The following is a 27558-nucleotide window of genomic DNA, read 5'->3' on the forward strand; positions in this document are numbered from 1 at the left end:
TTTCCCACCCGAGGACAATGACGCATGCCAAAGGGAGCCAGAGAGCCCCAGCAGTGTGGATCGCCGAGTCCGCTACCCGCCCTCCAGTGGCATCCGAAGGCCTCTGGCTTCACAGGCTTAAGACACTCCCACTCAGGACACCCAGGACTTCACCACCACCTTCACTGAGAACAGCTTCCAGGACGTCCTGTCCCTGCCTTTCTGACCAGTCGTGCACCAGGGAAGGAAGAGCTGGGCAAGAGAGGAATGGACAGAAGGCCGGCCGGGCAGCACGAAGGATCACGCCCGAGTGTCCGACTCAGCATATGTGAAGGCTCTTCTATCAGGATAATTTTCTAATTAATACGAATTAAGGGTATTTTAGTTTGAAATAATACTTCTCTCACTGCAACAACTGAATATAGCTTATTCAAATCCAGTTTCTGGGTATCGTCTGTTAAAGCAACTACTACAGCCTCTCTGGCCCCCGTGTCTGTTGAGAATGGTCACAAAGCTTGCAGAACAGGCTTGTGGGAGCGGCACCGGTCAAACAGAGCCGTGAGCTGGAACTCTATGGGGCAGTCTGCAAGCCTCACTCTCCCTACAGAACCCGATGACCTGGGCAGAAGTGGGTGGATGTGCTAGGCCACGTGGGGAGCAGGTGTGAGCAAGGGCCAGAGAGCTTTGGTGTGGGCAAGCCCCCCCCACAGCCTGGCTCCTAAGGCCTGTTCTCAGAGCAGAAGGGCTGTGTGCTTCAAGGTGAACAGCTGGTTCTAAAGGGCCGACATTAGGGCTGGTGGCGAGAATCGAGTTCCAGTGTGTGATGGGGGGACTCCAGTCCTTGTGAAGCAAAGCACTCCAACTACAACTGTCAATGGCCTAATATGCTTCCTAAGAAAATGACTGATACAGCCCAGCCTTGGCAAAACTCTTCAGATTTGAACCTTTGTTGTCTTATCCACCAGAGGTAAGCAGCCAGTACTTCTAAATGCTTTCAACTCTTGCTGACTTGCTCTGCACACATCCTTAAGTGATGTAATAAGGCTCCAGAGCTGGAGCCATTCATTTTGAATTTCCCCACAATTTTAACTTTAAACTGGGCTGTCTCAACACACGTATCCCTACTTAGTAGTAGTCAGATCTTATCTGGCTCATATGTTCATGCTATGGATGCGTTAATGTCTGAAAGCAAGCACCTTGGGAGTAAGCTACATTCATGGAAGAAACAATTCACTAATCTGTCTTGGGCCTCAGAAGCCTGTTTTACTGAGATGAGGCATGTCCCCAGATTCAGTCAGGCGCTACACTGCCATGCAGCAGGTATCTGGCAAGGCGATACTGGATGTGGTGATCAGAAGGCCACCTGTGTGTGGGCAGGTGGTGGAGGGCTGGCCCTCCTTCAGCGTGTCCACTCCCAGCCCAGGCCCTCTGCTGGCCCGCCCACTGTCGAGTGTTATCCCAAGGAGCGGGTACCTCAAGAAGGTGCAGAATCGATGAGCACTGAGCTGCTGTGCAGAGACCGAGGGCTCCAGCCCAGGACACAGGGTGCTGCCCCGAGTCTGCAAGATTCCTCTCTCTCCAGTTAGAAGCAGAGGTCCCTTGCCTGCCTGCCTCCCTTCTAAGGGCATGTGAGGGTGCAGTTTGCGTAGATGGAGAGCAGCGACTCTGTGGGTGGATACTGGAACACCGCTGCAGCTAAGTGTGCCAGCCTCCATTTCCAGACAGGGAGTGTGGGTCAGATGCAGAGCACTGTCATTACCGCCCATTCCCCAGCACCCTGCTGCCCAGCATGGCATCCTCAGGATATCCTGTGTGGATCAAACAGGCCTGTCTAGCTGCATGCCAGCACCCCGTGAGTTTTCACAGTAGAAGGTGCTAGCCTCGGTCTCTCTGTGGTTAGAATCAGACTGCCCGTACAGAAAGCAAGTGGATACCCAGGGACAAGGGAACATCTCAACAGTCATGTGCCAACAGACCTCCTGAGCCAAGACCGAACCTGAGATCTACCTCCAGGGGCATGCACAGCAGGGTGGAAGGAAGGTGAGGTGGTCCTCCGGGCCTCCCCATGCACCTGAGGCCACAAGTCTGTGTGACAGAGCTTAGTTTAATAAACTATCAAAAAGTTGACTCCTTAACCCCTGAACTATCCAAATAATGCTTTCACCCCTAAATCTACCTGGTGTGCTCCACTATGCATTATTGAAAATGAAAACCATTTTATGGTCTGAATCCATCACAACAGAATTTTTACATTTGCTCCACAGAAACTATGGGAGCCAATAGGCAAATGGCTGTTTGTGTGACTTGGAGAAAAAGATGTGGCAAATAAAGGGGAAAAACGCCCCCATCCCACCGCATGCACACGTGCACACCTCTTCCTCTTTCCGATCCTGGGCCCCCAAGACCTGTGCGAGCCCCCAGGCTCAGTGCGAGCTTCCTGTAGGGGAGAGCGCTGTCTTCATCCAGGCACCCAGGGTGGCGCCGGCCTGTGTGCCCTCCCTCTGCTGGGTGGCACTGCCGGAGGTGTGTCACGATGGCTAATGAAAGCGAAGGTGGACACCACAGTTCACTGCGGGGGACCTGTGACAGGGGCCAAGAGCTACCAAATGGTTCAATTCAAGCAAACAGTGGCCAGTTTCCATGAAATATTTTTATTGATTTCAAAGGAAAAAGAGTGGTACATTCCATTCAGTAGTGTATTTGACTGTGGTTACAATGTCTGTGCACAGCTAGTGACACACACACACACACACACCACACACACACACTCAGAGACGGGGCACTGCCCTGACAAGTGTTTCGACTCAGAGGACTGTTCATCTAATTCAGAAGGCTGTTAAAAGTGAATACAGAAAAAGACACCGTGGATTTAGGAAACTGGCTCCCCTGTCACAACTCCTAAGGCACCTGCCCTCCATGTGGGGCATGCCTACATCTTAGAAACATGCTCTGCTGATGCACTTGGGAGTGCCGGGGAACCCCTGCTCAGGGTCAGTCCTGTTGGGCTCATACAGGGGACCGCACAGGTTGAGTGTCCGGTCTTCCTTTCTCAAGCAAGGTCCCAAGCCATGCAGATGCCAGGGAAGCCCTGTCAGTTTAGTGGGCATCGAGCTAATACCCAAAGTGGTAGACAGTCAGTGGGTTAGAGCAACAGGCTTTCCAGCTGTCCTGTGAAATCATGCTGCTGGGTTGTTCAAACACATCACTGTGTGACAGAACAGGCAACCTGGCATGTCTGTGGGCAAGGCTTAAGCAGAGGCACAAAGGCCCCTGGGGACACTGAGCTGCCGCATGGGAGCCCGGGGCTGTGCGAGCACAGGGGACATAGCCCGGCACTGGCAAGGGCAGCCCAGGTGGGCTTCCCCAGGTGAGCATCAGGAACTGGGGAGAATCCCATGCTGCCAGAACCTCCCGGGCTCCTGAGCTCAGGTTGTAGGGGCATCCACAGTTCCCTGCAGCACCTGCCCCATGCAGACCACCTGTGGGACTGTGCCTTAGGCGAGTGACCACGAAGTGCATGGGCTGCTGCCAGGGAGAAGGGGACAAAGGCTCCCTGGTTCAGGGCTGCAGTGGGAGGCAAGGCGCTTGGTCAGTCTGTGGGTGGTGCTGGCCACGCAGCTGCTCTGCTCAGGGGCAGCCACTGCCCTCCCACGGGGCCTGCGCCTTTGAGGGTGCCATGCAGACAGCCTCGTGAGGATGGGAACAGCATCCCCATGAGCAGCCTTCCAAATACGTGCACACACGAGATGCGTGTACACACACATGCCCCACAAAGTCAGGACACAAGCATTTGTATCCAGAAAGTGCCAAGTCATATTATAAGTATGAGAAGGTCAGGTAGATAACCTGGCCTGGGGTCAAGGCTGTGTGGCTGATGTCAAGGGTAAAAAAATATTGCAATAGATATTCATGTCAAAAAGATAATAGACTAAATTAAATAGGCTTTGATTTAGAAGCAGCCCTTAAATTAAAACAAATCTTTAAATGCTTGTGACAAAATTTCATCACTTACTATGCCTCCATAAGCCTCCCTACTATGTTAACAACACATCCATCCTTTACTGCAGGTCAAAGTCTGTGGCTCCCGGGGCATCCCCTTCAGAAGTGTCAGCCTCAGAACGCAGGTAGACAAGTGATGTCCGCTCGCCATCACTGAGTGCGTCCGGGCAGCCGGCACCCATCGTGCTGGCAGTCGAGCTGAGAGCCCCCGCAAGCCCGCCCTCCTTGTCCCCACGTCACTCTGGCTGGAAGTGCTTAGGGTGGTCCTCCCTTCTCTCTCTCTGCCAGCTGACCCTGGCTCCCACCATGGGTCCTATGGGGGGTTTCCTCTGGTGGCTTCCTGACTGCTCCTGTCCACCACAGGGAACTGACCCCTGCCTGAGGGCTGAGCCTAACTCCATCCATCGCTGCTCACAGCAGCCCCTTGTGAGGCCCTGCACCTGGCAGATACTGTGGGGTTCGCTCAACATATCCGACAACCCTGCTCATTGGACCAGATGTGACCGGAAGGTCTCAGGGCCCATGCCGCTGAGTTGCAGAAAGTCACAACAAACACGAGGGAGGGGGCAGAGTGCTCTGACTCTTTACAGGGGCAGGCTTGGCATTCCCAGACTCACACCCCTTCCCATGCGCTCTGTCTCTGAGAGCGGTGTGCCTGCCTTACCCTGCTTATACCAGCCCTGCACAGCAGCTGTGCGCTGGGCACTGACCGGGTCCTCATGGGGTCTGAGGTCAGCTTCATCTTCACTTCAGGAGCACGGGGCGCTTCCCTTCGCGTTGTCTGGGGAACCCGGTCAGCACTCCCCAGAGTTGCTCACCCAGAGCCCCCCGCAAGGCTCTTCCTGCCGCCTGTCGGATGGCCTTTCCCCCCAGGAGTACAAGATGACACCCTCAAGTACTTGGGCCTTCAAGATGCATCCACCATTAAGAAAACTGAATTTATCATGCTAGTAAACGTTTAACCCTTGATCACTGACACCAATCCATACCCTTGTGGGCAGAGCCCTAGAAGGCCTACCTGAGCATGAGCATTGCACCATTGGGGCCTGAGGGCCTGTGACGGTGGTGGCCAGCGGCACTGCCGCAGGGCCAGGCACTGGAGCAGCTGTGCGGGGGCCCAGCTGGCTGAGGGTGTGGCTGGGGCAGGAGCACTTGCCAAGGACTGGTGGCAGGGGTCACGGGCACAGAGGTGCCAGGGTCTAGGCAGCACCAGAGATAGCTCAGACTGCCCAGTCACCAAAGATAGTAAAGCACTGTGTGCTGGATACGCCATCTTGTAGGAATTATCGGCCCTTTGGGGATTCCATGCCAGGGAGACACTTCAATTTAGGTATTTTTTGCCAGTGGCACAGCCTGAGTCACATCAGCTTCTCACGGTTAAGGGCTAGACCTTGCAGACCCCGCCCCTGTCAATCACTGCAACCAGACAAGTCTGAACCTGGTTAATGTGGCAAGTAATCCTCAGGGGGCAGCACTTCCTACAAAATGAGCTAATACCAAGCAGCCTTCTTGTATCCCCTGGAAATTAAGCCGTAGAGAAGGAAAGAAGCCGTGCAGGCACTGTTCCCCTCGGAGCTGCATGTCATGAAGTGAGCTCAGTGGCCTGGACAGGCCAGCATCAGGGGCTGCCCCTCAGGCTCACCTGGCCACTCCACAGACCCAAGGCCACGTATGTTGGTCGGAGCCTGCGGGGTCTTCCCCTTTTCCTAAAGCCTTTCTAAGCCAATTCATGCTATAATAAGGGTACCTGCAGTGCCCCCTCCAAAGTCCCAGAGGCCAAGCCCCACAGCTAGAGCTGCTTTGCCCACACCCCAACTCCCGCTCCTGGGGGGTCACGGACCGGGTGGGCAGTAAATGCACCTCCTTGTGACCACCTCAGCAGGACTTGGTGTTGGTGGGAGAGGCTGTGTGGGGTGAGAGGTGCCTGATCATCACCCACAAAGCTGGCGCTTACCTGGTCCCTCGAAGGGCAGGAGTCTGGAGGGAACAGGGTCCTTTCCACTCAGCGGGATCAAGTATAGGTCCTTGACGTGCCTGCTGTTATTGGCGACGACGCCGAAGCGGCCACGGCTGCTAAAATAGGAGTAGAGAGAGATATAGGCCACCTCCTCCTCCTCCGTCGCGGGGTGGAAGCGGATCAGACACAGCTCCTGTGGCACAAACAGAGAAGAGGGGAAGGCGTGACCTGTGGCTGCGGAGCAGACCCCGCTTCCGTTCTGCAGCGAAGCCTCAAGGGCAGTCGCAAAGGAGAAGTGAGCAACTTCCTGACTGGCTGCCGGAGTCCTGCTGCCCCACAGGTGGAAGTAAGAGGCAGTGAGGAGCACAGGCCAGCGTCAGGCTGCCGGTTCGCCCTGGAGTCGGCAGGACACCCTCGTTACTGCTGCACGTGGCCCAGGTCCTCCTGGGGCTCTCACACCGAGGCGGCACAGGCCCAGGGTGCCCTCACTAAGCAGGTGGTGTCTGCAATCACCATCAACTGGCCATACGATCTCCGAGATGCCTGCAGCTCTAGGATGGGACCGTCTAAACCCTCCTGCAAACCTGACAAACTGCAGCCCTTTCCCATGAGCACTGCACATGGGCCACTCAGCTGCATGAAATCTCAGCCCTTCACAGATCCCAAGCCTGCCCAGAGCCCAGGTCACCTCCCAGGCACCATCTCTGCAGCTGGGGTCACAGAAACAAGGGGGCAAAGTGCCTAATGCTGAGCCACATAAATAATGACTCAATCAGATGGTGGATGAAACCACTATTCGTTTCTCAAACACTCTCTCACACAGTTATCCAGCTACAGACTTAAATGTTCAACATTCTTTTGGAAACACATAATCGACTACAGGCTGACATTTCAGGTATTAATCCATCAAGATGAGGAGGGAAAAGCACTTCTTCCACGGGCGCTGAGATTAGACTGTGAGCAGGTACCTTAGACACAGAAGATTTGAGTTTGCCAACGTAATCCCAAACTGTCCTCGGCGCAATCCGTCCACCAATGTGAATCGTGTCGGGCAGGTCCTAAACAAAATGCACTTTGAGTAAATAACCAGAAGCATTCAGATATGATGTCGCGATTTCAAAGCAGCAAGCTCCCTGAGATCCAAGAAGCCACAACTACTCCCAAGCAAACCGTCACAGGAACGGCTGCTCAATGCCCTAGCATGTGTCTGAGTTACTAACCCAGCAGCTCTGCCACACTGGACCCACATAACATGCACGTGTGCTCGTGGCTCAGACGCCACCCACACTGGCTGACTCACGCCCCCTGGCTAAAGGCTTGGGCTGTTCTCAGTAGTTCCAGAAAGCCGGAGCTATCAAGTCACTCTAGACCAAGGTAGGCCACATGCCTGGCCATGTGTATGGCAGGTGCCCACACACACTGGGTCAACGCCTCGCCCAGTGGAGGGGGAACACGGGCTTCGGCTTTCTCACGTGAATCAGGAGGCCCAGCGCCCAGCCTGCTGTACTGGCCGGTTCAGAGCAGCAAGCTCTACCAGCCACCGAGTGCCCGTGAACCCAGATGCTCAGCAAGGACTACACATCAGACTCAGGGACGGGACCAGAGCTCCCAGGAAGCCCACGTGTGCACACTCACACACACTTGATTCTGACCTCACTGAGATAATCAAAGCATCCAGAGACGGGATATGCCTTAGTGACAAATTTGGCTACACTCTGCATGTTAATAAATCCTTTCCAAATGGTGTTGAGTCGAGACAGAAAGAGGGTTGTATCTCCTTCTGGAGGGGAACGTGACTCTGAGACGCTGTAAAACAAAACCACAGAAAACAGGTAAATCTTTCTCTCTGAACAAGGAATTTCCAAAGTATGAAGATTTTATACATTTATAAAACAAAAGTAAATTCCTGCAAGTTTTGGGAGCTCTCTCTCTCAAGTTAACTACTTTAGTCATAATGATACCCTTAGATATTCTGGTTAAAAAAGAATGAACCTAAATAGGCAACAAAACCGGATGGCTGTAAATTTAAATTTCAGTTTTTAAGATCTGTACTTCCAAAATAATAATTAGGCATCCTAAAACCAGGCCTTTAAAAATGCCCTATGAGACATTAACGCTGTGTTCCACTGCCGGGTAGATCACCGAGATGAATGTGCTGCATCACTCATTACGACGCCATGCATTAATCTAGTGGCAGAGAACGTGTTTGGTTTGTTCCAACTGTAAGTGGGGACCGCACCTGATGCTTGGAGACGGCGGCACTGACAGGAGGTATCTAGGCTCAGGGGACAAGGATGGCTTAGCTAGTATGGACTTGGGTGTGGTCACAGAAGTGGCAGCAGGCTTCACGATGTCTTGCCGGGGTTCTGCTTGCTGGGAGTCGTCCACGCGGGCTGCAGCAGGGGCCACAACTGTGCACGACCCACTTGATGCGGTCCGTGGGTCTCGGCCGGACACCGTGACTGTGGTGAGCAACCCGCCCCCACAGGAGGCCGGGCAAGAGGGGCCTTCCAGTGGGGAGGGCTCAGGGTGGCCATCTCCCGGAGGCACGGGGAAAAACTTTCTTTCCAAGTGTGCGTGAGAAGCACTTTCCAAGTCTGGCTCGGAGGCATTTTCAGGCAGTGTTTCTAGTATGATTTCGTCAGCTGAGCTAAGAACTGGCTCAGAGGCAGACGCGTCGTACTTGGGTTTTGACTCTTCCTTCTTAGCGTAAGCTGACAACTTTTGTTTTTTTGGAGCTGCCTCATCTTCTGATGAAGGAACCTGACCTGAAGAGCAAGAAGGTCACTGTGAGAAATCGGGCGCGTTCACAGCACGGCTCACCCTGCAGGCCATTTCTTAAGAGAATTAAAGAAAGCAATGCTACCAAGGTAGGGGCCAACTTCAAAAGCTTCAGAAAGCCACTCTAGACTTCTCATCTTTAAGCTGGGTCACACACAGCTACCATTACAAGGGCTGGTGCCTTTACACAGAAGCGAGCCTCAACCCCCAAGTTTGGCTCACCCGTACAAATTTTACAGTTTAGGTCAAAAAGATGCGCCCGGTGCTGACTCGTCGTGTCCTTCAACATACTGCTGAAGACGTCGAGGAGGGGCGCTGTGCTCTCTGGGACAGCTCGCACCGATTCCTGCTGCTCCTGGGGGCAAAAGACACAAGCCACGTCAGTCCTCATCCAGCCCATCTACAGAAGAACAGCATAAGCGATAAACACCCCTGGGGGCAGGGAAGGGCCTTGGGGTGCCTGCACTTGAAGACAACCACGTGCACTTGTCCGGAGCTCAGTGTCCCGCCAACAGCTCAGGCTCCTGAGAACGATGGGAGGGGCCTGCCCCCAGCCTTCGTGACCCTGGAGGCCCCAGTGCTTACATCTGAGTCTGACACTGGTGGAGAGTCTTCCAAGTCGGGAATGGCTTCCTGTTTAACGGCCATCTTCTTGTTCTCACTGTGCAGTTTAGTCCTGACCTCCATGACCTACGATGAGACAGACCCGTGGCCGAGGAGCACCAGCTCGCGCCACGTCCACCCCTCGGCTCAGAGAAGGGCTAAGCACCTAGGGCCCTGGGAGCCCGCCCTACACTCACTGGCTTGGCTGGCCTCTCCCTCCATGTGGAGAGCTCACGGGACACGAGTTCTTCTGGCTTCATTCTCACCAGCTTTGCCAAAGAGATTTCTTCCCGCAGAACACGATGGAAGAGCCCCTATAAACAAACACATTTGAGTGTCTGTTTCCAAGATGCTACAGAGGACCCAAAAAACAAGGTGGTACAAGAAGCCCCTGCCCAGAGGCTGGGGATGGTGGGATGCAGGCCTGAGCACCGGACCAGGCAGCAGGGCCCGAATCTCACCAGAGGGCAACAGCCAGGCCACCCCAGGGTAGAGCAAAGGGGCCCAGAAGACAACTGCAGAGGTTGAAGGGCAAACCTCAAGGCCCAAGCTGCACTGATGCTGCTAAAAAGATCTGTGAGGAAAAAAATCCATTCAAAAAGGCACAATGCTAGGAGTGAAGGAAGGGGTCAACACGTGAGGTGGGGTGTCAGAGCACTTGACTGCTTCTAAACACAGGGGGAGCTTGAGGCCAGAGGATGGGAGAGCAGCAGCAGGCCAGCACCTTCGCTCCTGTGGGGTTCTGCGGCAACAGCAGTGCCCACCCACAGCTGCAGAGGACTGAATGCCCCGTGCCCCCAGTGGGAACAGCACAGTGTCATCGGGAGCATGGTGTGTTCACCACTGGCTATTCCCTAAAGAAACCCCAACTCAGCTGATGGGCAATAAGGCAGAACAGGGTTTCTGGGGCCCAAATACGATAAGAAATACTCCAGTCAATGAAATGGGGGCAATGTGACTTCACAGCCTTGTTTGGATTAGGTGGTTAAACTCTCTGTCAGCAGCATGTGGCCTGGGGCAAGTGTCAAAGGGACAGACACCTGTCTAGCATTTGCTGAAAGGATGCAAGCATTCAAGATGCAGGTCCGGCGTGTCACTGCGAGGCAGCAAGCCTCCTTCCACACCAGGCACACACCTGATTCTTGGGGTCTTTGAGGTTGAACATGATGCTGCGGTATTTACTCTTGTAGCGATTGTCCGTGACTTGGAACAAGTTAAACATCTCCTTCTCAATATGGAGCGCAACTTTCCCCACCTCATTTTCTGTCATGATCAAGTCATCACTGTCACTGACCCTGGAAGGAGTAAGAGCTGTGTGAACCAGGCAGCCACACATCTTTTAAGACCCTAGGCACTTGTAAAACGACCACTGTAACAGCTAAGACTAAAGTACATGACCCACCTTTTCCACAAAATCTCCTTTAAGGAGCGCCTTATATTTTGCCGGATTTGCGAATTTGGCTGTGATGGGGTGGGGCCCGATGCTCCCAAATGCCCTGAGGCTGGGGAGGCCAAGGGGCCGGAGGCTGCTGCTGGCTTCCGGATGGCCCCCACAGAGGCAGCGGAGCCCAGTGACCTCTTGGGGGCAGACGTGGCAGTGACAGGCGCTAGCCCTGCCCGCTTGGCAGTGGAAACACTACCCGAGGGGGTGGCTGAGAGCCATGGCCTCCTGGGTATGGTGCCCTTGAAGCCTGAGGGTGACATTTTGATGGCCGGTTTCACTGCAGCTACATTTGAGAAAGGAGGAGATTTCTTTGGGACGAGATTTCTGGGCAAAGGGTGTTTGCTGCCTAAGGAGCCTGGAGGAGCCGCTTTCTTCGGTGCAGCCACCGCCACCTTCTCCTCGGCACGTCTGTCCTCCTTCAGGGCTGCAAAGAAGACAGGATGCTTAGCAGGCCAGGTCCCTTGAAAAGCACACTTACCTACATGCTGGACAAAGCTCAGCAGGCATGACTGTGTGATGTAGAATTAGACAAAAGGGCTTTAAAAGTCATTATCACACTCAGAAAAAAGAGTGCAGATTAGGGCTGCCCGCAGTTATTTGCTAGTGGCCGTCCCACAGATAAATGCTTTATTGTGTTAGACCTCATTTCAGTCAACAGACTCTAGTTATGACACTAATCTAAATTTTACACTATCAGAAAAAGGCAGATTTACAACAGCATGCTAAAAATTCAAGTACAGTTTTATAAGTATGAATTTAAAAAATCTTTTCAGAATGCCTCAAATTCTCTGTAAACATATTCAACTGCCCCTCTAACCTGGTGCCCTTGGGGCTTTGGAAGGACTAGTGACAGTCCACTCTCGGGGCGCTGGGGTGGGGCACCCACAGATGATCACTATTCTTTTGGACAAAAAATCAGGGAACAGGACATTAATAAAATATGCTGACAGAAATCTTCAACATGGCAACATTGATCATTTTCATACACAGTGTTAGATGACAAGCATACATATGCTGTTCCACAAATGTTCTCACTTACAGCCCCTCTAGTTGTGTTCGATTCTTGGTAAGATGATAAATTAGCACTTTATCCAAACAATGATTTTGGTCAAAGCTAAAAATAATGGCCTCGATTTGCACAAAAATCTTTGTATGATGTCAGTGTTTTTAAGGAAGAACACTAAAGGACGGATACCCAGACTCCTGTATCTCAGGGTCAGAGTCAAGGTCTCAGGTAAGCAAGGAAGATGGTGCCAGGGACGTATGGCCGCCCAGAGCCTAGTCGGGAGCTGGGACCCGAGTGCGGCACTTGGCTGATGGCCCCTGCTCGACCACACTGAACGGCAGCAATTCAGAGCAACAAAATCCTGAATAGGTGGGCCCAGCGAGTGAGCCGGGACACCATGTGGGTATTGCCTAGAGCAAGTGGTCAAGCCAGGCAAGGGACCAATGTAGAAACCAACTCTCCAGGTGCCTGCTTTTCTCAAGACAGCCAGGCAGCAGTGAGCCTCAAAAACTCCCTGACACCCCAATGGGGGACTCTAACAGATGTTCTTTCAATCTTCCAATCTTCCACTTTTACAAAGGGATTAAAAATCAACCAATCAGCCACCGGTGCTTTTTTAACCATCCCCGTGAGCTGCAGTCAGGAGGAAAAGGCGAAACCCCACCCACCAGTAAGGCCCGGCTCCACAAACAGCCCTCCTGTGGCGCTCACAACCCCCAGACCCCAGCACAGCCTCCTGCCCGGCCATCTGGGCGGAGGGCCAGAACCAATCCCCTTCCTGCAGTTCAGCAACCGGACATCACCAACCACTCTGTCCAGTTCAGAAACAAGTGCTAACAGCCCAAGGACTTTGAGCCTTTTCTGCTTTTTAAGTGAAATGACCTAATTCAACAAAATCTGGAACAGCCCTGCACAAATCCAGACTTAGCTGTGTGCTGCAAGTGCTTCATTACTGAGCATCCATTCCGACTGTAAATCCAGTGTGCTCGCTCCACAGAGCCTCCAGCCTCCAGCCCTGCCCAAGGTGGCCCGGCCACCGAGTCCCTGTGCTCACCGGCTCCCCAAGCAGGCCCAAGCTGCTGGGTTTCCCAAGGCCACTACACAATGTGAGTGGTTGACTTGCAGGTCAAAACCCACCCCACCCCACCAGCAGCCACACCTCCAAAGGCTCATTCCCTGGGGGCCAGGTTTCTGAACACTACCGGGTAAGGACCACGTCTAACAAAGTCAAGAACAGAAATGTGATAGAGACAAAGCTAAGAGGCACATTTCTACACGTTATTTCACTGGATCCAATTTATATATGGAGTCGCCATACCTCAGTACTTAGACATTTATTTTTACCAACGCAGATTTGGCTAATGAGGGCTGCAGCATCTAACCTGTGGGGCTGCTAGAGTTTAGGTTAAATAAAATGGACAGTGGCCCCCTTTGTTGGGCACAGAGGGCAGGCAAGGGAAGGGGAGGAAAGAGGCTTGGAGTACGGCAAGAATTCTCAACATGGCACTGATGACAAGGCCTAAGGCTCCTGGCCCTGGGCAGAAGGAGGTGGTGGGCTGTCATGGAGGGAGGAACCAGCCAGGACCTGAAATCAAGATCTGGAGCCATCCATCCATAAGATGCCTAATTTTAAAAGACAGGAAATGCGTGATGGGGCCTGATTGCAGGTTCATGTTGATTTCAAGAATGTTGGATCCAGGTCCCCACATCAGAACCGAAGACCATCATGCCCGACCAGTGCTCCCACTAGTCCAGGGAAAACCCAAGGAATTATTTTTAGGACATGCCCCATACATGTGATTAGGATGGTCTATTATCCAAGAGTAGTAACAATAAATGAATGTAATCTATCAAATAGGCGGGTATTGGCTTTCCTTAATCACTATGCTATAAAATTAGTTGTTTTTTTAAAAGGTCAACTTCTGTTGTTCCTTACCTGTGCCTCAGAGTATATAAACAGGTATAATTAGGTGAATTAACTACCAGTAAAATGCTCTGAAACTGGAAACAAGTTGGCCATGCCTATTTTCCCCTTTGAAAGGAAGTGTTTAAAACATGCAAAAAAATTCTACCCAGCAACTGCTTACAGATGTTGGTACCTTTGACCCCACTGTCACCTGGACCCGACAGCTGCTCTGGCGGTGCCAAGGCTGGTGCTGTTGGTGAGAAACACCATTTTGATTAGAGCTAAAATCAAACTTGCAAATTCCTTATCCAAATGCACTGTTGTGTATAAATTTACAGAAGGGCAAGGAATAACTGTAGCCACCCAGAAAAAACCTACTCTGGAAAACATAAGCATCCTCCCCCCTCCCCCACCTCAAGGGTGGCTGCAGGGGACAGCAGATCCTCCCAGCGCCCTGAGGGCTGCCAAATTCCTGGAGGCCAGTCACAGCACTGCCCCTGGGGAGGGTGCCCTAGGTCACACAACACCTCCATTACCTTCCCCATGCTGGGAGCCTGCTTGTGTGCCTCAAGCTCCAGGCTGGGTGCTGGACTTAGGGAGCTAGCTGAAGCCTTAGTAACTCTAAGAGGGAAAGCTGCCCATTGCTTCAGATGAAGTTTTCTGTGGAGTCCAGCCAGATCTGTGCAATGACAGGGAGCTGTCTGGGGTGAAGCCTGGTGAACTGGGCAGGACAGCGTGCAGGGACTGGTAGCTCACTCTAATTGGCTACTTTCCCAGTAAGCATGAAAAATGGGGCTTTGTCACACTGCAGGGTGGCGGGGATGCTACAGCACCATTGGCCACTAGGGGGCACTGGCGAGCCTCAGCAGAGGCCAGGAGGATGCAGGTCTCCAAGAGCAGCATGTAGGCATGTGGGTCGCTCTCCTCTGGGAAGCAGCTGTGCACCTGCCCACACGGAGGCACAGCAGGGCAGGAAGTAAACATGGGACCCACACCCCGCCAGCGCAGCCTGATACCCAGTCCAGTGTCAGCCCTCGCAGGCCAGCTCCTCACCGGTACCAGGGGGCTGAAGCGCCCTCAGGGAAACTGCAAATTGCTCTTTTGTCCTGCCCAAGCCATGTACCTACCCCCCCAGAGGGGGGACTTTCAGTCACACTGATGTCTGGGGTGGGCCCACTGTTGAAGGATCACTGACTGTGCAGACTGAGAAATCAAATGAGAAGTGAGCTTCCAGGACACTGGCGAGTCCCAAGCCACTGCCCCAGGGATGCACTGCAGGCAGGTGGGTCCCCGCTGACCCAGGAACGAGGCCCCAAGTCCGTTCTGCAGCGAGGCCATGTCAGCCCCTGCTGTGAGGGCTCTACCAGCTGAGCCGTGAGCTCAGGCCACAAGGGAGCAGCATAGCATTGATTCTTCACTGACATTGGTTGTATTTCCTGCTCAGCATGACATGTGTAAAATGAAGTTTCCCTGGATTTCAACTTTTGTTTCTTGACAAGATTTTTCCTAGTGTGAAAAACCAACAGTAGCAAGAGAAAACCACTGAACGCTCGGGAGCTTGTGTGTACTTGATTAAATCCTCTGAAGTGAATTAACTCCAGACGTACAAGGTACTGATTTGTATTTACTAGCAAACTAACACCCAAAGAACACTTGGGAAGGTACGAGCTACGTCCCCATAGGTGCTCTTCATACAGGCTCCCAGCTGCACCCTCCTGGCTGGGCCACGCTAAGCTCTTCCAGTGGGCGCTGCACCTGAGCTACTCCAGACACACCTGTGGAAAACCAACCGTGCCTGGAGGCTGGCTAACTGCTGTTCTGTTTCCCATGGCAGAAAATTAACTCAAAACCTGACTCACACTGGGTTGGTAACAGAGAAATGGAGTGGTCAGATTTATCACACAGCCCGAACCACGAGAATGAACCATGGTCAGACTTCATCTACTCAAAGGGAACCCCAAGTCTGGAGCTCCACTGGGGCCTCACTGATGCCCTTCCTTTCCCAAGACGCCCCCCCAACCCAGCTAACAGGCATGACTCACTTGAACGAGTCGACACTTAGCCAACATCGCTTGTGCCCCAGATGTTACTGCATATGAGGAGCTGGGGAGCGTGTTGAATCCGTCTACCCGTCTCTGCAAGCCGCAGGCCGGCGCTGAGCAGGCCACAGGCAGGCTTTGCAGGGGTGCCTTTACACGCTCTTCTCCTGAGCTCCTCCAGGCTTGTGGCAATCAGTCGCCCCAACCTTCATTTAAGTGAAAGCAGCCAAGTTTCTTATCTTCCAACTTCACGTCTTTAGTTTTTAGAAGCTAAGAATGTAACTACGTGCACGGTGACGTGTAACAGGACACCAACAGAAGGCATTCTATAGCTTCACACACACCCCTGAACTTGGGCACCGGGGGAGCTACAGCTCCAACCGCAGGGCCCCCCGAACCCCGACTCTGGCTATCAGAGTAGATGCGTGGCTCCAGAGGGTTGTGACGTGGGGCCGGCCCTGCCGGGACACCCAGCGGCCTCCTCCTCCAGGGGGCGCCCAAGACCAAGACCCAGGGGCAGGTAGGTGCCATGGGCTTCATCTCGGTGTTAAAGTTTATGCACACGTGAAACCTTTCCCTGACCCAATTTTAACTGTTTGTATTTTTTAAGCTTATAAAAAGTAAAATTGAAATACCCAAAGGATGTTACTGAAATCCAAGAAAATTTCAGCTATATGTATAATATTAAAAACAGCTGTCAAGCTACGTCCTTTTATCAGTACAAGTTCTGGGTTTTCCTCTTAACGGGGGAGGAAATTGGCTCAGATGTAGTCTCAGTTGTCCCCCAACCACATTTTATGGCCACTGGCAATTCTGGAAGAGACAGATACGAAGTGGCTCACACAACTGGTAAAGCACATGAGCCTCCCTCCCCGTGCCAACCCCCTGCCACGGCTTTCAACTTGTGCCACCTGTTCTTGGGTTCTAGTCCCCTGTATGCTCTGCATTATGGGAGACTTGTTTCACCTCTTAGAATTTGTGAGATGTACTTCTGGAGCCCATGCCACTAGTTATCCTTCCGAAAACCTGTGTTCTCCTTCATTTCACCACAGGATGTGGACGATTTGTGGTATGGACCTGAGTTATGGGGGAAATGCTTATGTGTGGGTAAGATGCTTAACAAACCATCCAGACTTGGGTGTACAGGCTGTTAGGTTTCCCATTTTCTCAAAGCTAGATGAAATTGTATAAAAACCTCATTTTCCAGCCAAAATTTGTTCAAATCCCCAATGTTTTAAGTCACCTAATGAACCATTTAGGAAGTCCAAGATACTAAGACTTGTGCCTATGAATATGACTATCAGAATTCTACCAGGGACATTTTAGAAAAAAATTTCAGCCCTCTTCACACCTTGACAATAAGAAGGTGAACCAGCAGTGGAAGTGGAACACACAAGAATAAAACTATAAAAACACAAAGAAATATTATTTTGGGGAGACGTAAATAAAATGGCAATTGTTGCCTTAAGATAAACTGTACAGAAATCCTCAAAAACAGTTTAAAAAATAACCAGAGGAACAAGTGCATGTTGATCATGTCAGCCTGAGAACACCAAGGGCCTGCTGGGTATCTCACGGGGAGAAGCAGGAGCCAGCGTCCGTGCACAGCAAGGTGTCCCCCATGTTCAGAAGCCACCCTGGCATCCACAACCCAAGCCAGCCCTCCAGGACCAGCTGAGCATCGGCTCTCTAAACGACGGGCACCGTGGGCCAGGCTGGGTTTACCCAGGCTCCACATGACCCAGACTGGCATGGAAAATGCCTCCTGAGGACTTCCCACTGTCAGCTGCCCTGGAATCTCACCACCCCACCTGGAAACACTCTCGGCAGCCAGCCTGGGAGGCAAGGTGTGTGGGGTCCTCGTGGGAACGCAGGGTTCTGCCGCTTTTGTGTCCCGTCCCCTGCTCCCACCACTGCGAAGGGATTGTGTGGCAGAGGCAGAAAGAGCTGCTACTCACCAAGGTGACGTCAGGCATTTTACCGACGACCTTTTTTACTCTCCTCTCAATCATCTTTTGGGAAGATGACGTTTTTGGGATAGCAAAAAATGATCAGAAGCAACTAGCTCAAAACCACGTCCCTTAGGCAAGCTATAAAAATTTTGGATACCTGTTAATTTTAACTGAGATGTAGTGTGTTGGGATGCGTGGTCACCACCCATCAGCACCACGCTTCCACCAGGAGCTGGGGTGGAGGAGGGCAAGGTGGAAAGGGGACCCGACCTGTGAGCAGAGAAACCTCCCCGCCTCTCTGCACCAGGCCTCTGCCCACAAACCCAGAGTGAGGAGGGAGTCCTATCCTCTCCCCACCTTCCCGCCAATTTCCCTGCCCCTGCTGTGTACCCTCCGGCTCCCCACTGGGTCTCACGGCAGTTCTGCAGTTCTGGCCAAGAGCCCGAGCAGTGTAGCTAACTGCTGCAACCACCAAGGCTCATGTCCCCAACCCGTCCCCACTCCCTACTATCATACGTGCCCACGGCCAATACAGAGCTTCCAGAGCACTTATTCCAAGGCAACTGCCCCTTCCCCACTCACACACGGGAGATGCTTCTTTTTAGGCATGTTCATGGCTTCTGTAAAAGTGCTGCCCTGTAGAGGCGCCATCATGATGAAAATCTGAGACAAGCTGTTATATGGAATTCTTAGCTCCAACCACCTAAGGTGTATTGAGACTCATTTAATATAGCAACTGGGTAACTCTGCATTTAATGACTCCTTCCTAATTTCACCCTGCCCCTCCCTCTATGCCTTTGCAATTTACTTTCCACTCCATGTCTTGGGTCTCTAGCTGTTTACACTCTCACAATAAGCAGTCGGTGACACGTGTTCTAAGCACACTAGGCCCAGCACTCACCTACACGAGTACCCCTCTGGTGAGTGGATAAAAGGCTGGCTGATAGGAGAATGCAGCACCCCTCTGCCACCTGGGCAGTTACGGTTATTTAAGCTTGTGGTGCTTTTAAAAAAGGCATAAATACTGTATAAAAAATAAGGTACTATATAAAAAGTATAAAAGCATTAAATACTGACTAAAAATTAACTTTAGAAGAATGTGTCCCATTGATCAATTTAAATTTCCAAAATCTACTTCTGGAAAGTAGGCTGAGAAACATGAACAAATAGGAAAGATTCAAGTCACATGATCCCATTTGGAAATTCAGATCTATTTGAAATATTTTGCTTTCATTCCATCTGCATATGGGGCAGGGATGACCAAACTGCCCAAACGTTCAGAGAAAGGTTGGGAAGCCAGTCCCTCCGGGCCTGGTAAGAGCGCCGATCAGAGCAAGCACATCACACACACTTACCTTGGAGCACAGGAAGCAGTGGTTAAGTGGCCTTCAAGACTGGAGTGTGTGCTTGTGTGGTGTGTAGTATGTGAATTTGGTATGAAAAAATTCCTGTATGGTCAAAAATAACTTCTGAAAATCACAGCTAAATTAAATGATCAGATGAACAGTAAATCTGCAGGAACAGATTCCCGCAACACATGAGAAGCGAGGTCAGGAGCCGAAAGCCAAATGGTGAAACTCCTGAAGCTAACGGGCTATCACCAAGCCTCGCGGGCGTGTGGACAGTGACGGCCTCCACTCCTTGGGCAGCCCTACTCACCCAGACTGTTGAAAGAACACAGATACTTACCACAGCCTGGCAATGAAAACAGAGGTTAGAGACATCAACTGTCAGAGCAAACATTCAGCAATGAGGATTGTACAGCTTTCTGGAAAACACTGAAAGAAGTCCCAACAAACTAAGGGTGAGGACTCGGGCTTGGCAGGCATGTCCGGCCTCGGGCCTTGGCTTCCATCTCTGGAGGTGCAGCGTAAGCAGGGCTACAGCTCCCAGCTCTGGACAGGCCCAAGTGGACGGCCATGCAGAAAGCCCAGATGGGTCCAGAGCCCCAGGTGATACATACATTTATACAACAGTGGCGGCCAGGGGGCAGCTGTCCTTTCTGGCTTTACTGCATTGTAATTGTGGTCACTAGCCCAGGACGGTGTGCTCTCACAGGCCGCTTCCTTGGTGAGGGCCTCGCTTCGGCAGGCAGCCACCACCACCTTCTTCACGGGGTTCTCCTTCTTGTCTGGAGCTGGTCTCTTGTGCACAGAGGAGATTCTAATGCCTGCCTGGACAATCAGTAAGACCCCAATCATTAAGCAGGCCAGAGACTAACCTTCATTCACCTCACTTCGCAGTGAAGGTCACAATACACTCCACTGCTGGGCTCACTTGGAGCCCCTGGGCTCAGGTGCCACCTCTGCTCAGCAGGTCTGGGTATGCTGCACACCCAGCAGACCTTCAGTCTTTGCAGGTGCCGCCCACGGGGACAGTAAGTGAGCAGTGGGAGGTCCCTGAAAGAACAGCCTGTCATCCCTGAAGCTGCCAGGAGCGCAGAACAGCCCCATGAGCCAGCACTGAAACAAGGCAAGAGCCGTGTGGAAGGGCTGCAGTGTGAGAATGTGCGGGTAGCCACTGCAGGATGAGGGGGTGGTGCCTGCAGAAGGCAGGACACAACCAATCTGCACATCCCTGCAGCCAGGCTCAATGCTCCCATGTTCCTGCGGCACAGAGCAGCCCCTGCTTCTGCGGCAGTTCTGATTCAAAGTCACCAGCCTTAGTGATGACGCCATCTAAAGGGTAAGCAGACATTTCTGTACCAAGGAAACTCACAGGAGAGCACAAATAATGCTGTACTTGTCACAGGTGTAATAGAGGCCATGTCAACCTGAGCTAAAACTGCAGGAAGGGTCTCTGAGTGTAAAACAAGTGCCTGTGATTTCCAAACACCCTGGAGTCCTGCCACATCACACATACAAGCATCCGAACGTGAGCTTATTTGTACCCGACACCACCAGCCGCACACACTGTTCGCCACACCTGTGGATCAATCCCACAGACTGCTTACATTCGTCTGCATTTTGATTCACCAGCTCCAATAGTGGTCTCACTCGACTTACCTGAACGCTACATTTTGGAAGAATGAGCTTTTCTGGCTTCATCTTGGTCTTTTCCTTAGGTTTTGGTTTTTGTTCTTTACCTGAACTTAGAAATTTCATAGTAGCTGCAGCATGTTTTAGAATACAGTCATTGCTGCAGTAAACTGAGTCAGGCTGAGCCACATTAGTGCACCCAGGACCAATACATCTGGAGGCACCAGGAGCTTCTACAACCTGCAGAATAAAATATGTGACTTCAAACAATGTAGTTACCGATTTTAGCAGTTACTACTTTGTAAAATCTCTATAGGTCATGTTTTGAGACTGATAAAATCAATTAAAAGGGTATCTGTTTATTCAAAGCACACAAATCTATTTCCCCTGTTTAGATTCTTAACTGCCCTTCATGCTACCCATGGTGGGCAGAACTCTAAAGGGACACTAGGACTCTGCCCCTGGTACACAGGCTCTGCGCACCTGACACAGTGGGATCTCGTGCCCACGAGTTGGCTGTTACAGGGCAAACAGGCAGGGACTTTTGCAGATGTCATTCAGGTCCCAGTTTGGGGTGATTCTGAGTTGATCAAATGGGTCTGGCTTAATAAGATAAAACCCTTAGAAGAGGGAGGGCTGCCCTTCCTGGACAGAGAAGACACACTGCCCATTCTGAAGAGCCAGCTGCCTCATGGGAGGCCCTGCTAGCCTCTGATGGATGGTAAGGCTGACAGGTAAAGTCCGGGACACCTGATTAAATGTGAATCTCAGATGAACATGCACCACCTTAGTCTAAGTATGCCACAAAAACTGCACAGGACAGACTTACATATAAACCGTGGGACCTTCTGGAGTGGGTTTTTCCCCAACCGACCCTCTAATGAGACTCCAGACCTCACCAACACATGGGATACAGTCCTAAAAGACCCTGACAGGGCTCAGCTAAGCCAGGCCCAGTTCCTGACCCACAGAAACTGGTTTCATAAACTATGTTTTAATTGAGGTTATAGGTGCTGCTCTAAGCTGTGAAGTGTGTGGTGATGAGTCATGCAGCGATAGGAATCCTGCACACTACAAGAGCTAAACCTGGCTGCTGCTGTTTGTAATTACTCAAGTATGTTTTGACCCCTCAAATGTACCTGAACAAAATCTCACATTTAAAATTAAGTATTGCTTTTCCTCCACAGAATTGAAGTTAAACTCAGAATAAAATTTAAGCTTTTGTAGGCTCAAATACATTGACAATAAAGACACAAAGGTGATTTTTCCCATTATTTTACATTTCTGATAGTATTTCTTAGTAACTAAACACGGTTGTTTAGCAGGCTGGCCCCCGCTGAGGCTGCCTACCACCTACCACCCTCAGTGTCTCCTGGTGAGGTGGGTGCCAGAGCACTGACTCAGGGTGGTGTCAGGTAACACAGGTGGACATTTACTTCAATTAAAAAATAATTTTGTTAATATATGCACATCCAGCTCAAGATTTCATTACTAAGAACACTTATGACTAACTTTACAAAGCAAGTCCGGGTAGGAAAATGTTACATGAGTGATAATGATCTAGGTCGTCCCCAAAGGTCCTGCAGGAGCACGGAGGGCTCTCCTGGCAAAGTGTGGGACTGTTCCCACCAGAGCTCAGTCCACACCAGCCCCAGCCTGGCTGCAGGAGAACCTAACTTCCTCCAAAGACAGCCACACTCTTGTCGCCAGAAGTCCGAGGCCCCTCAACCCCATCACCAGCCTTGGGAGGTGGGTACTTACCGGCTGGAATATCTTGAGCTTTTTCTTGCCGCTCGGGTTTGCTGCTTTCTCAATTCTGCCCTTTATTCCTTGGTCCTCACTAGATCTTTGCTCTATCGTCCCTATACTGGTGAAGTCTGTGCCATCAGCGTCTGCAGGCCTAGCCTTCGGGTCGTGCTGGCCTATGGTGTCTGCGTCAGTCTCGTCCTGCACTTGCAGAATAGTGCAGTTCGGGCAGATATAATCCTCCCCGTTTCTCTCCAAGAGCCTCCCCCGAGCCTCAGAAATGCCCACACAATCACCGTGAAACCATTCTTCACAGCGGTCACAGCAAATCATGAACCTGGAATTGTAAGACAGTGGTTTTAGGAAATGAAAAACGAGACACACACTCAGCATTACATGTACTAGTAAGCCAAGCCAGTTCCAGCATTCTATTAGGAAAAGAATGCAAACATACAGAAAAGCAGGGAGATCAATACATAAGGCACTCTCACACGCCCTCCTCTCAGCTTTGTGAGGGTGTAGCTACACTCGCTTCACCGTTTCTCAAGTGGAGCGTGTCCAGATTGAGCTACAGGATTCCCGGGCTCCCCCCCCACCTCAGCACCTCTCCACAGAGCAGCAGCGAGCCTGGGAGCCACCTAGCAAGCCCAGCAGGGTGCCCCAGGACCACCCAGAACCCAACCACAGCCGGAGGGCTGAGCTACCCCAGTGTCCCAACTGCCACCCTTTTTCTTTTTGACCATGACTTGTTCATCTTTCAACTGAACAAGTTTGTCAGCCCAGCTCTGGAACTCTTATTAGAACGGCGAACCTGCCGCTCTCGTCACTGGGACTTCTCGGAAAGCAGGGAGCCAACGTTCACCTCTCCTGCGCCCTACCTGTTGTTGTGAGGCTGACGACATATGCAGTACAGGGCGTTGGGGTCGTACACTTCACACTCGGGCTTGTGTCTGCCCGAGTCTCCAGGCTCCAGCCCTTTGGGTCCCTGAGCCACTGGCCCTTCCAGCTTGCTGTTTCCATCATCGCTCGTGGCCTGGGACCCAGCTTCCTGGCCAGCCTCAGGCTCCTGCCTGCCAGGCGGTGGGCCCTCCGCAGCACTGCCTGCCTCCACATCCGCAGCCTCCGCGGGGTCCTGCTCCCGGCGTGCTCTCCTCAGGCGGCTCTGGAGGCCTTTCGGGGGCCTGCTGGCTGCTTCCTGCTCCCGCTTCCTGCGCAGGCGATTCTGGAGTTCCTTCAACGTCAACCCATCGCTGTCACTGTCCGAGGTGCCATCCTCGTCCCCTCCTCTGGCCTCTGTGGAGGGAGCTGGCCGCCCCTCACCGCGCGGGGAGCCAGCCTTGGAGCCACTCTTCGCCTCAGAGGCGCTCTCCACGCTCCCTTCAGAGGCACTCTCCACATCCGTCGCAGGACCGGACGCGAGCTCACTGGGGTCCTCGAGGGAGACGGGGGCACTCTTCCGTCCTCGGCGGCGGACTGTCGTGAGAAATTCCTCCACTCTCTCCGTGCGCTTCGGCTGCCTCCCACTGCGCCGCAAGGACAGGCTCTGGGGCTGTGGCTGTGGTTCCAGGGAGTCTGACTCAGTGTCCCCAGCGCCCTCTCGCTTGGCAATGGTGGTTCTTCGAAAACCCCACGTTTTCCTGAACTCTTTACTGGTGGGCTTGATGGCCTTGGGCACTTCCTCATTGCTTGGGTCACCTTTCTCATCCATCCTGACGGTGAAATGCAACCAAAGCACAGCCAGTGTTAGCGAGGGCACATTTGTGGCGAATGACTAGTAACCACGGAGCTAGAAGAGAACCACCTTTAATCACACACAAGAGGGAGCAGCACCCATGGACGGAAGCTCGGACACTATCAAAGACAACGACTTTCACCTACGAAGAGCGAAGGCATCCACTAAAACTAAAGTGTGGTGAGTGAGACGATTCCAGGTGGTTCTTGAAAATCTTAATACTTAAGTATCTAAGACTTAGTAGAAAAATGCAGCAAGCAAATCGAATCCATAATTTCATCATTTACCTGCTCCGGACAAGGCTTTTACAAAGCAGCAGTAGGGAAAACAGCAGACACATAACGGTGCCCGTGGTGCAAGGATAGGGCCAGAGTGCCACGGGCCATGTCGCCCAGCGGTGGCTGCAGGTGTCCGGCACTCCCACGTGGAGACGTGGGCTTCTCACATAGGCCACGGTCAGACGCTGTGCCAGGTCTGGGTCTAGTATGCAGGAGGACTGGCTGCCCCAACCCGGGCTCTGTGGCTCTGAATGTCCTTTAAATAGTCCTGCCACCCTGCGGGGGACCCTGTGGAGAGGGTACTGTCCTAGACCTTGCACCCAGTCCTGTTTTGGGCCTTGTGCAGACAAGGATCACCCAGCTGAGCCCTGTTCAAGCTCCTGAGCCACAACTCCAGACACAAAGTGAGCGCTGCTGGAGTCTGTTGAGTTTTGGGGCTCAGCTGTTATGCAGCCACAGATAATTGGGACACTTTGCAAATATTGACCAAGGCCATAGCTTTATTGTGTATTTCTTTTCTCTGTTCTTTCTCACTTTCTACTATTAAAAGACCATATTTATGAAAATCTTACTCTTGTTTAAAATGATAAAACCTGAAAGAGACAGAATATACCTTGAGAATTTTCCCCCAGCTGTTCAGGCTTCAATCACATGTAAATGCTAATGACGACTCAGCTATTATGCCATGTTCCATCCCAGGGAAGAACTGGTATAGAATGAAAACCTTCAAAACATAAAATACACAGAATTCAAATATCATACGCAACCCAATTATCTTTTTGCTCCCACTGAGTGCTGTCATTACCCATTTCCTGTCCAGCCCATAGGCCTGCCACCCCATCGCCTGGCCTGATGCTTGCAGGCCACTCAGGTGTGGCGGTGACACAAGCACATGCACCACCAGCGTCTACAACACTTTCCTGGGCTCCTGAGGTTTTCTGCAGGAAGAACTGCTGCACAGGTAACAGTTCTCATCAAAGAGGAAATTATACAGTATCAATGTGGAGGCACTAACAAAATAATGAGCCGAATTATAAAGGAATGCTCTGAATTAAATAACTAAAACATCATTTCAACATTCATCTAAAAACCATGGGCTAAAATTTAGACTGTTTCAAATGCAAATGTTACATTTTATCAGTTTCTGTACATTTAATGCCACTTTAGAAACAAACAAAAATTTTCAGACCTATTTAGTTAAAATGTTGTTACTGACATTTAACACTACTGATACTTTACCTGCCCCAACACCAAAGCATGGACACCTTTTCCAGATGTCCTAAACAGAAGAAACCTGGCGGATGCAAGCGGCAGTCCAAGTAATCGCCTGGTCTCAAAACACTGCTACCGTCAGTAACTGTTCAATGATAACGCAGATTATCTCAAGACTGCTCTCACAGAGTAAGCTCCTAAAAGAAAGTAAGAAAACAGTTTAACCATAGATCTTAAGTAACTGCCAAATAATCTACTGAGTGGGCGTTATGTGACAAAGATATTCAGGGAACGCCCCCACACACACAAAAAACAGCACAAAACTGGGTCCCCTTCCTTAAGGACTTGTAAAGAAGGGCAGACACTTGACAAGGCTCTAAAAAGGGGCCCTGCCAGGCTGCAGAGGCCACATCCCTGCATAAACACTGAGGAGGCAGGGAGGCTGTGGTAAGATGTGGAGGCCTCAGGGGATGATGGCTTCAACAGCAGCAATTGGGGTATCGGCTATTTCCAATTGACCCAGCTCAATAAAACCCAACACAGAGAAACATGAAAAGGCCGAACAACAAAATTATATGTGAATGAACTTATTAAAAGTTCCTGGTACTATAGCTGTGCCATCATTTTAAAAACCTAAAAAGACGGTAGAAGACGAATGTTTGCCCTAACCACATGCACATCAGCGGAGAAGCTCCAAGAGCCACACCCAGTTTACACCTCAAACCAGCCTCTGCTCCCCGATAAGCCTCCCCTGGACCTTGTCAATACCTCCCTGCCAGCCCCTGCCCTGCTCCGCCCTGCCCCTCACCTCTCCCAGCCTCACTCCAACTGCCTTTTGGTCACTGTGGTCTTTGACCACAGAACAAAGGCCCACATTCCGCCGCACCGCCTTTTAAAGAGATAGGCCATTTCACTCTGATTAGCCAAATCCATCATCATGGACACCAAGTCTTTCTAAGGTGGAAATCAATCTCCAAATGAAGTTTCAATGGTTCAGAGTGACTTTCCAGAAACTGAAAATAAAGTTTTATATTTCACAACACCGAGAATTTATAAAAGCCAAGAAATCAAGATGTTCTCAGGAATGAAAAGAAAATTTTAATTTGTTAATCTGAAAAATAAACATGTTTCTAGATCTGAGTTCTGAGTAATCAGAAAAAGAAAATCTAATTGTTTCTGTGAAGTGGAATGAGATTAAGTACATATTCAGAATAGATCATATCATCTAGATAATTTGGTTCGTTTATCCTGACTTCATATTTGCAAAATTGCTTTTCATAATTTCAACAAATTCTAATATAAAATTTCAATTTGTGAAACAAAATCATATATATCAAAAGAAAAAACACCCACAAAAAAAGACAGAAGAAAAATTGTGTTACGGTCCTAATGCAACTTAGATTTAGTGTGTAATTTTCCATATGACAGCACTTTACACGAGGACTATGGTCAGAAACTGCAATGATATCATCTTAATTCTTCCCCAGAAAGGAAACAGAAGGTGGCATCTCCGGAACAAGAAAGCAAAAGATCCATAGGTGAACAACGAATGTGCTGAAATAATTTATCTTTCTACATTTCTAAGTGCAAATTTGTTCTCAGCTGAGAGCCGCTCCATTTCCTCCCAAGGGAAGTAGGAGTGATGCTATGAAATTCCAAGGTTAAAAAAATATGTGTGTATATACACACACACGCGCGCATCAACATTTCTCAGCTGCTGTTAATGGAGTCTGGGAGGTGACCAACACAGGACCAACTGGGGGCCAAGAGATCCCAGAGCAGGACACACAGCCCCCCTTCCAAGGTTCTTGAAAGGCAGCAGCTCTCCAACCTGTTCTCAGGCTCCCTTTATACTCCTAAAAAAAAATCAAGGACCCCAAAGAGCTTGTGTTTATGTGGAATATACTGGTATTTCCAAAATTAAAACTAAAAAAGATTTTCAGGTA

The 27558-nt window shown here is 51.0% G+C and overlaps 1 protein-coding gene across 4 annotated transcripts in view; it reads right to left on the minus strand.

Moving 5' to 3' along the window:
* The window catches only part of DIDO1 (death inducer-obliterator 1), a 49584-nt gene that overhangs the window by 5755 nt on the left and 16271 nt on the right, over nt 1–27558 (minus strand). For 2 of the 4 annotated variants that reach the window (XM_036901756.2, XM_036901755.2), the window contains exons 2-16: nt 25640–25809; nt 25014–25124; nt 23269–24099; nt 22406–22727; nt 20672–20884; nt 19630–19840; nt 10722–11187; nt 10455–10614; nt 9517–9633; nt 9302–9406; nt 8939–9071; nt 8175–8703; nt 7588–7741; nt 6904–6993; nt 5933–6128 (exon numbers count right to left, since the gene is read on the minus strand). In XM_036901756.2, the coding sequence (XP_036757651.2) occupies nt 5933–6128; nt 6904–6993; nt 7588–7741; nt 8175–8703; nt 8939–9071; nt 9302–9406; nt 9517–9633; nt 10455–10614; nt 10722–11187; nt 19630–19840; nt 20672–20884; nt 22406–22727; nt 23269–24098 (3526 nt within the window). In that variant the 5' untranslated portion in view covers nt 24099; nt 25014–25124; nt 25640–25809. Of the gene's footprint in view, nt 1–5932; nt 6129–6903; nt 6994–7587; nt 7742–8174; nt 8704–8938; nt 9072–9301; nt 9407–9516; nt 9634–10454; nt 10615–10721; nt 11188–19629; nt 19841–20671; nt 20885–22405; nt 22728–23268; nt 24177–25013; nt 25125–25639; nt 25810–27558 lie in introns of all 4 variants that reach the window. The other 2 variants (XM_036901758.2, XM_036901759.2) reach the window with 2 other exon arrangements.

The sequence above is a fragment of the Manis pentadactyla genome, chromosome 5 (genome assembly GCF_030020395.1).
Source record: "Manis pentadactyla isolate mManPen7 chromosome 5, mManPen7.hap1, whole genome shotgun sequence".
In the NCBI taxonomy this organism is placed as follows: Eukaryota; Metazoa; Chordata; class Mammalia; order Pholidota; family Manidae; genus Manis; species Manis pentadactyla.